Source organism: Cyprinodon variegatus, unplaced genomic scaffold, assembly GCF_000732505.1.
Source record: "Cyprinodon variegatus isolate N-32 unplaced genomic scaffold, C_variegatus-1.0 Scaffold818, whole genome shotgun sequence".
NCBI classification, from domain to species: Eukaryota; Metazoa; Chordata; class Actinopteri; order Cyprinodontiformes; family Cyprinodontidae; genus Cyprinodon; species Cyprinodon variegatus.
The window spans coordinates 116,788-126,856 of NW_015151271.1; the positions used below are offsets into that span (position 1 = coordinate 116,788).

Below are 10,069 nucleotides of genomic sequence, written 5' to 3' on the forward strand. Positions count from 1 at the left end.
TTGGACAAGCTAGAAGAGCGAAGTGCATGAAAACGCTGGGACACTTTTTCCACCTGGATCCCAGCTCTTTTTCACAGTCATGTCCCTCTGTTGTCAGACAAACTTGGCCCCCGTTCCTCCCCGCCTCGGCCGTATCTAGACCCACAGCGAATTGAGCATAAATCAGAAATGTCTGCGTCAAGCTCACTGCGAAAATGGTAGGGGGACACCCCTGGCCCCCCATCTAGCCCGGCCCCTGTCAAAAGGTCACATAAAACTGATCATTGACAAAAAAATCTATAATTTATACCAAAAAAAAAAGAAAAAGTAAATTAATGAGTAAAAAATGGGTCACTATTGGTTCTGATTTAGGTTGAACAGGTTTTAAATGAACCACTTCAAATAGTGTCTCCTTTGTGGTGTGAGGGTTCAGCCGCCTCTTGATGTTGTCAGCGTGTCAGAGGCAGAGCGGCTTTGTGTACAGTGGGAGGAGACAGGAGGAGGAGGAGGAGGAGGAGGAACAGAGCCGCTGGTCAGGCAGCCAGGCTGGCGGAGAACCAGCAGTTAGAGAAGAACAGACGTCTTGCTCCTCGTCTGCCGCTGATGGTTTCATGTTGAAGAGGAGGAAAACGGCCACCGTTTGTCACCCCGGAGCGGAATCAAGTCACCTATCGGAGCAGGATGAGTACTCCATGCTGTGTTTCACAGGTGGGGAACAAAAGGCGGACTGCTGTTCTCTCTGTGCGACCAGGAGAAACGCTTCAACCAAGCGCTCTGTCTGCTTTACTCTTCACAGCAGCTTCATTCGACTCTAGCTAGAGAGGCTAATTTGTGTTTTTTTGTACATGTCTCGTGAACAGTTTGACCCATCAGTTGTCCTCAAACACAATCCAGGGAATAACGTCACTGTGGGAAGAAGACAAAGCGAGCCGAGGCAATGCTAGCTAAACCACAAGCTAGATCTATAGCAGCTAGACTGGAGCTCTTTTCAAAGCTTCCCATTTATTTAGTATAAACTATTTTAGTGATTTAATTTTCCCTCACCGATAAACTTCTTAGTTTTGACTCTATTTTTGCTATCTTTTGTAAACAAAAATGGAAGCTTCTGGCTTGTTACGTTTATGTTGTTAACTTCCTATAAAATGGACAGTTAGAAATATGACGAATGTAAATATCAACAGGTTAATTTATTTAGAGATGTAGTGATTGTTGGCACTGGCTTTATTTAAAATGTGAATGATTTAACTGAATTTGTAGGTTTTTTTAAAGGATAAGAAATGAGGGAAAATATGAGCTGGATTATTGGTTGAAGTCAAATGAAGGAATTAGTAGATTATTCACAACTAGACATCGGAATATAATTCTGATTCTGAATAACACATGTCATCTCAAGGCACTTTACAGTTCACCAGATCGACTAATTGACTGGGATGCAATCCCTCAAACTTAGCATGCTTGTAGCGACAGTGGAGAGGAAAAACTCCCTTTTAACAGGAAGAAATCTCCAGCAGAACCAGGCTCAGTGTGAGCGGCCATCTGCCGAGGCCGACTGGAGTTTAAGGAGACAGAAGCAGAGATACAAAAAGCAGCTGGAAAAGGCGGCCCCATCCAGGAAACACACTGAGAAAATGTTCAAAGCATTGTGTAAACTGATTGAGCTATTTTTGTTTCGATGCATTTTATCAAAACAGTTTGCAGATTAGAGCCAATCTAGGTAGAATCAGAATCTGTTTTTTGGGACAGTGTCCTGCTTCTTTTAGATGTTTCCCTGCATCAGTTTACCCAGTTCTTTATAAAGGCTGATTAAGAGGATTTTCTGAACTCTGATTATCTTAATTTGGAATTAGGAAGTAGGGAATACACTTTGGACACCCTTGTTGTAGATAGCACTTTTAATTTAGCTTGAATAAATATTTCTTTGTTCTAAAATGAACTTTGGAAATATGTTTATCAGCGTTTTTTGTGAGATCATGACTATTGGAAACGGTAAATTTTTTTTTTTAGTACTTTACAGGTTTGCATGCCCTTTTATTGCAAAGGTTTTCTCAAACATGAATCTTGCATGAATTAAATAATGTAAGAGAAGTATGCTACGGCGATATTATTGTTGGAGGGAAAAGTGCGCTGCTGATCCAGATTTTCCCCTCAGTAGATCTAGCCCAGTGTTCAGCTGGTTGGAAAATCAGAACTATATAGATATATATTTGCCTTTTTCATTTTTAGGGGAGTTGTTGCAAAGAAGACTTTTTAATTATTTTTTTTATTTCCACTTCTATCATAATTACCGACAGTTCCCCTTAGAAAATATCCGATCTAAAAAACAGGACAGGATAGCTGCTCTTGATTGCTCAGTTTAGGCAGCCTTTAGGAAATGTTGCTTTATTTTATCTGAGAGAAAAAAAAAAATTGTTTTAAATAACTAATGAATGATAATGACAGGAAGGCTAAAAGCTTTAGAATATGAAAGCTGTTGCAAACACATCAAAATAAGCCAAATTTGAATGGGTAGCTCAGAGCTGATATCGGAGATAGGCCACAACATTCAGGTCAATTTATGTCTTATTTGAGAATTACAATGACAGTACTGGAGTTATCTCACTGCACATTTTCCTTGCTCCCTTTTTACAGTCCTCACTGTGTCTCCATTACTCTCTGTGGTTTTTAATCGTCTTGTCCCCTGAAGTCTGTTGGGAATTCAAAGCAGGAAAAAGCTTATCCAACTGGACAAATGTATTACTTGCATGCAGAGCATTTCTAAATGGAAATTGAAATACACATCCCAATATATCATCCTATCAGTCCTCCATGAGTGTGGTATTGCATTGTGGTCAGCGAGTTGATATATGTTGCAGCTCTAATTTGCAATTGAATTAACGTTAATGGTTGTTGCATTGTGTCCATATTATATGAAGTATCCTGCGGTGTGAGAAAAAAATTTAAAGGATAAGCAGCTGATGTTTATAACAAGCCTGAGTGTTTTTCTTTAGTGCTAAGTGTCTTTCTCTTTACTACCAGGCTGATATTGACCCGAGGGTCACTGCTGCTGCTGAGTTGGTCTGGGCTAGAATTTAATTACACATGCACAGCCCTCATCTAAGGGGGGGGGGGGTAGCCTCCATTTCCTGTGCCTTTCAAAGAGCCATGATGATGAAAAAAGGGCAGGATTAGGAGAAAATAAAGGGCAAACAAATAAGATTGGTGGAGTTTCGGAACAGGCGGTGTGCTAATCCCTGCCGCAGACAGCACATTTAGTCCATCATCATATGTTTGTACTTCTAATTAACTTTTCTCCATGTTTATGTGCCACACTTGAAGTTTGGAGAGGCCCAGCCTCATGTGTGGTCTGTTAAAGCTGGAAGGTGGAAATCACAAAAAGCTGGTTGGGTTACATTCAGAGTGTGGATGGAGATCTTTTCATTTCTCGCTGAGATCAGGAATCTTCTATATGCTGGAGTGTTGAAAGGACTCATGGGTAAAAGCTTTAACTAGTCCAAAGTTGTGTAAGTGGTCACAAAGTTATGTAGATGTCTTTGATATATTTTATCCCATCATCTTTGCTTTGTACTCTTAATCATAAAGTTCTAGCTTATGTCCACATCTCTGCTGAATTTCCCTGGTTCTGAAAGCATATGCATATAGTTATAATAGAAATATGATAATTATTTTATCTACATTTGGTTTTCCTTATTGGTAATTATATGCATTTGAATAGATCAAAACATATGACCTTTTCAAAGGGTAATAAAGGTTTATTTAAAGTTCAATACAGGCAGATGGAGAGGAATAATTGATATGTTTTTTAGGGTTTCTAAGGTGAAATTAGCATGTCAGTCCATGGTCAGATCTTGGCACTATATGTGATAGTCATATTAGTGTGCAAGAGCAAAGGCCCTGATGCAACATTGTGAAATACCAGCTATAACTGACTGATTTGTTCCTTTCCAAACCGTAGACTGTTAAAAATATTCCCCTTGGAAGGGAAACTGGCTCGTGAAGGAGGGTAAACACAACCTGGACGTTTCAGTATCTGTTGATCTCATGCTGTCTTGTTTCCTGTTGTTCAGTCGGTTTCCTTTGTTGAAAGTGTTTTGCGTGGTGAAATTTCTCGATCACCTCCCTCAGCTTTATCTCCGCTGTGACGACTCCTTGTTCAGCTGTTTTCACTCTAAAAACCCAAAGGCTCCTGTCTGTTGGTTGTATCCAGGGCATCTGCTTGCAGAGAGAGAAGCAAAGATCCTTCTTTGTGTATAGTTAAACAGAGCACTGATACATGTTTGCTGTGTGTATACAGCTGCCTAGCTATATAGACAATAGAGGGGCTTCCTTCACAGTAATGAAGTCGTATGTTAGAGCTGGTTTTGTTTGGCCTAGAGTCACTTTTTTCTTCCTGCTGGTTTCCTGTGACGGCCTTGGCCACGGAGCATTGGTGTAATTTGAGAGGAGAGGTTTGTTGGGCAGTTTAGGTCTGGGATGATTCATTATGACCAGCTTACTGTAAATGATAATGGACATTTTCAGGCATTAGCCAAGGCTGCACCACAGGATGGATAATCATAGTTTATTGTGCTCTAAATGTGACTCCACAATGAGATCAAAAAACGCTTCCATTGTTAAGCTGCAGTCTCTACTCTTTGCTTCTGCTTTAGACGGAGCTCACATTAGGTGTGACTCACGTCTGTTTCTAAAGCCATGTTTTTTTGTTTTTTTTTAATAATAATTCGTCTTTGACTTCACCTGTTTAGATGAACTCCATGGCTTCCTGCTGAAGGTCTTCCTCCAGGTTTTCCAAAATGTTCTCCTCCTCCCTAGCAGTGCGGACAGTTGCTGACCTAAATTTGTCATAGGCCTGTTTGCCTTGCAGAAGTGATTTTTTTTTCTTCCTTTTATTTACCTATGGCTTCCTACACAGCCTAACCCTTTTGGGTTTGAATGAGGTAAGCTGTTGTAGACGTCTGTTGTAGGCCAAGCAATGCGTTTTTTTTTTTTTATTGCAACAGGTTCATAACAGGGGTGGAGTTAGATGGGGGGCCAGGGGTGGCCATGGCCACCCTTAGCCAATCACTGACCACCCTTGTGGCCACCCCTACCATTATTTCCCCTCTAATATAGGCGGTGCCAGCAGTTATACCCTGAAGGGGAATGTTCAGACTTATTAAACATAAAAAATTTTCATATATTAACAACTACTTGACAACAGAAACATTGTGGTTAATTATGCACATCAATATACAAACATGAAAGATGATGTATAGAGAATTTATGCTCTTTTCAGAACTAAATTTTGAAATTTTTGGGAAAAAGATAAAATTAAGTGCCTCTGTAAGTCATCTAGGAGTCTTCAGTGAAATCACAGATAAAAAACTACTTTAATAACTTCAAAATTAATTAACTGTGGATATTAGTAGATTGAATTATAATTTTTTTGCAGAATGATTATTGATAAAAGTAGGTAATGACAATGTAAAACATGTTCGCCCCAGAACTCAAACCTGAAAGAATTTCGTCCACTATACCTTTTATTTTGACAGCATAAATGTTTAAATATGTCCGTCTATTTGTTAGCAAAGGCTGCAGGAACTTACAGTTTGTCTTTATTTAGAAAATATGGATTTTGTGCTCAGTCCTGTTGTAACAGTGTAGATTGACCCTGAGGTTCTGGTGCCTTTTGGCCACCCCTTAATGTACATTGGTTATGTACTGGCCACCCCTATGAGGATTTTCTGGCTACGCCTCTGGTTCATGAGGCAGAGAAGAGCAGGAGGAAAACACAGCAGTTGTCATCAGTTTTAGTTTGTTTTATTGTTTTATTAGAAATGTTTTTGAATATGCTATACTCAGGAGGAGCTGAAGCAATACTGTGTAGACCTTGAACCCACAGCACCTCCGGCTGTTTGTCTTCAGGTTGTCTCTGGCACAGATTCTGAATTAGATTTGTTTTTGGGCTTTATCTTAAGGATGGGCTTTGGTTTTGTCTATTGGTTTGCAGCTCCTGCTGTATGTTTAGTTTTGTTATTCTGTGGGAAGGTGAACATCTGCCAGAGTCAGGTGTTTGACCTCCAGCTGTTGTCTTATCAGGTCTGTCCCCGCTGAAGAAAGCAGTACTGTTTAGTGTCAATTTTCAGTCACACATAGTTTTATATATCCAAACCCAACAATTCAGTTTGTCTCATCTTGCCAGAGCCACTTCTTCCACGTGGAAGTTTCTTTGTGGGAAACCACAGCCTTTACTTCTCATTGCTTTCTTTTAACGGCACTTTCTTTATGCAGCTCTTCCATAAATTTTGCATTTGTGTCCTTTGGACTGATTCTCCACAATGACGTATAAATCTCTGCAGCTCCTCCCATGTCACCCAGGCTTTCTGGCTGTTTCTATAATTAATGATCTCCTTGCTCCATCAGTTTAGGTGGATTCCATGTCTTGGTAGGTTTACACTTCTGCAACACTCAGATGATGGATTGAACAATAGGTTTCTGCAATGCTTAAAGCCTGGGAGATCATTTTATAACCTGATTCTACTTAAAACCTCTTTCAAATTATTCTCCCAAGTTAACAATCAATAGACTCTGGTTTCTGAATAACAAACCACTTTTTAAAGCCATTAAAGTAATTTAGATGGCTTTTTTTTAAGGTTTTCAGTGTAAAATAGGCTAAATACAAATAAAAGTCCCCCGTTTCAGATTTCTATTCATAAAGGAAAACATAAGGAAAAATGGCATTTTCAAATAATTTTCCGTTACAATTGCGTAATAATTAGTTATATTCTTAGATTCGAATAAAAATCATTGTAGTTTGACTAAAGCTCGACAAAATAACCGTTTCAAAGCGTGTAAATATTGTTGCAAGGAGCTGATATCCCTGGTTTTTGTATCTAGGACTTTATGGCTTCTGTTGTATTACTAACCAGTTTTTATTTAACCAAAGGATTTTCAGACTTGCTCTGAAAAGCTTCATTTTGGTGAAGATTTAGTTTTATTTTTTCCAAGCTATTTTTACTTTGTCTTGGTGCTTAATGTCTCCTTTGTGTGTGAAATGGCGTCTTCACATTTCAGCAGGGCAGTAAATGGGGAGTGAGAGTGGAAAATAAAGATTAAGAGAACAGTGGAGCAACAGAGGAAAAACCAGAGGACATGATAACAAGCCTCTGAATCCCACAGTTAGGGAGGTTTTTGGATCTCTGAAGAAGGGAGGAAAACAGAGCTTTAAATTGTGGGAGGGTTACAACAGAGTTTGTCTGCAGTGTTTCTTGTAAAACTGAATGTCTTCTGTTGAGGTTTGTGTGAATCTGTCTTTGGTTTGACTGAAGACAGGCGTGTAAGGTGCTGTGTGGGTTCTGGACTGAAGGTTTTAGGTATGGACGGCTGCAGCAGCGTGACAAACAGCTGGGAGGCTGCCGTTCATATTTAAGTTTGGGGCTTAAATTGCAGACAGGCCGACCACCTGTCATTAAACTGGTGTGGGGCGCTAGCTGTGAGGGAGGCCAGGGGGTGGGTGGCCTGTGAAGTGGGTAAGGTCAGCCTGGGTTGCTATGGATACGCTTTCTGCATCTGTGTGTGGAAGAATTTCGTCAAGACATTCCCAGGTCCCCTCCCTGTTCCTTGGATCTGCTCCTTGGTCCGCTGTTTTCTGCAGAGTGCAATTTGCTGGAGAAACACCCCCTAACTAACGGAATCTAAACAAGATCAGATGCTAAGTTGTTCAGTTTCTTTTCTATTTACACGCAGCTTTTTGTTGGTAATTAATCGCTCATTGAGAGAGAGACGTGTGTCTGCAGCAGAGACTAAAGGGACAGCTGAGCCTGTTCAGCTGAGCGTATGCAAATGGCGACCAGGAGGCACAAGCGTAGAATCGAGGCTGAACTTTATTCAGTCATCCTTCCCTCTTCTGTTCTCACATAATCCTGTTCAGAGACAAGAGGGGCTGATGCCAGGTCACCAACAAAGGTGAAGAAGTGGGTTTAATAATGTGCTATGTGTGGATTATTTTCTCTGATTAACCAAAATGGTGAAGGTTATACTAAAACTGTTCTAAAAAAAATACTGTTCTTACATTCGTTGATAATAAATAATTCATGTTTTTTATGTAAGATGAATTAAAAAAATATTTTTTCTCTGTTTTTATTGGTTACAACTAGATATCTAACCTGGCATAAGCCATTGAGAACGTGTACAATTCAAATTGTAGAAAGTGTTCACAAAAAGGAGGGAAATTCAGTACAATACTTCAAGCTGATTGGGTTCCTGCTTCCCATGTCTGGCTTTTAACCAATCACAGCCACAGCTAGTGGAGTTAACTGATAAATCAAACTCTTACCAAATCTGGTCGGGGGAACGATCACCCATCTTCCCATCCACAAAAGCAAACATTGCGTTCTTTTTCCCATTTTCAAATAGAAATGGAGCGTAATTCAGCTAAAACTGGTGCAGCCATGTTTGTTTTGCCTTAGCATTCCGCCTCTGGTTAACGAGTTGACATTCACATCACTGCATTTCATCCGAAACTTTTCTGCATCAAGGCAAAGGCATATGCTGGCTCCTGGTAAGATGTATTTTTGAGAGTTTGTGTATTCACACATTTTGCAACAAGTCCTCTTGCTTGCAAGGTAACTGGAGATCGACCAATACAGTTTTTTTTGTTTGTTTTTTTTAAAGTCTGATATCAATGCTGATTATTTTGACATCATTCTAACTGATTGGAGTAAATCTCACTTTTCTTCCCTCTTTCACCTACTAGAATTTCCAAAAATAATAACATAAAAGTCTCAATTTAAACATGAAATAGATCTATCAGCAAATTAAACTAAAACCTTAACAATAGATAACAAATGGAGGGAACGGCAATGCATGCAGTCCACACGATCATAAGCCATGTATGATGAATACATTTATTAATCGGCCGGCCAATGTATCATTAGCACAACAGAGTGAACCAAATATTACAAAGATACTTTTTCTTTAGAGCCCAAACTATGTGTTTTGTTGACATTATTGTCCCTAAATATGGTATAAATGAAAAATATTTTCCTTTGCTTGATGTTTGATGCCTCGGTATAATATAAACCTAAACATTTAAATAGAATTGTTCTGCTTTTGTCTAGAAATATAGTATATATAAGTCAAGTCAAAGGCTTTTAAAAATTATAGCAGTGAAGGATGACAATAATGGCGGACATCCTTTATTTTGTTATCTCACCTAAGTTTTAGATTGTTTTCCAATTTCTCTTGCGGGTTTAATTTACTTAAATACCTGCTTTCATCTCTGTGTCTCCTCAGACTAGAGTTTTAAACACTCTGCAAAACTTGATTCTGCTTCTTTCAGTAACAGAATCCACACAGGAAGGTGTTGTCAATGTGATTGGAGTTACTCTTATTTGGTGTGTTCTCTGATCAGATAAAGGTAGAGTTTCTTGTTGGTTTATCAAGGTTGGCATCAATCAAATTGATGATCATTATAATCTGGTCAGCAGCATATCTATAAGTTTATCTTTAAAATGTTTATCTCCCAAAGACCTGGTCCCATCTATTAAGCTTCATTAACACTGCTTGCCCAATTCAGGTACTGGTCCAGGGATCTGTAAGAATGAGAAAATTGACTCCAGAAACAGAATTCTGGCACAATAAAAGATGTTTCAGCGGTTTGGGGTGAGCAGTCAGACAACTTTACTGGTATGGGTTCTGAAATGCTTGTTGTACTGTTTAATCTTTGTTTGATTAGGTGCTCTTTCTACATCAGCTCTCTTAAGATGTGCAACAGAGACAGAGATGCAGTTTTCTTTGCTCCAATGGAGAAAGGAGACAATCTTGGTTCTACTTTCAAACAGGAATCCACTTAGGCCCCGTCCACACGAAGACGAACCCTGGCCTAAACGCACAAATTTTTTCACCAAACCAGCCTCTCATCCACACGAAGCCGGCGTTTCGGAGGTCTGTAAACGATCATTTTTTTATTCACCCTTCAGAGTGGGAAGATTCTGAAACGCCGTTTTCGGGTTTCCATCTTTACACCCTAACCGCATTTTTTTTTTACACGCATGCGTCATAGCGCCGCCTCTAAACACGCAAGCGCGACACATCACAACAACAATGGCGCCGT

General features: G+C 39.5%; 1 protein-coding gene across 2 annotated transcripts in view; it reads left to right on the forward strand.

The window, feature by feature from the left end:
• The first annotated feature begins 475 nt into the window (after positions 1-475).
• Positions 476-10,069, forward strand: part of serinc5 (serine incorporator 5) — a 27,202-nt gene continuing 17,608 nt past the window's right edge. For both annotated transcript variants that reach the window (XM_015396751.1, XM_015396752.1), the window contains exon 1: positions 476-687. In XM_015396751.1, the coding sequence (XP_015252237.1) occupies positions 661-687 (27 nt within the window). In that variant the 5' untranslated portion in view covers positions 476-660. The remainder of the gene's footprint in view (positions 688-10,069) is intronic.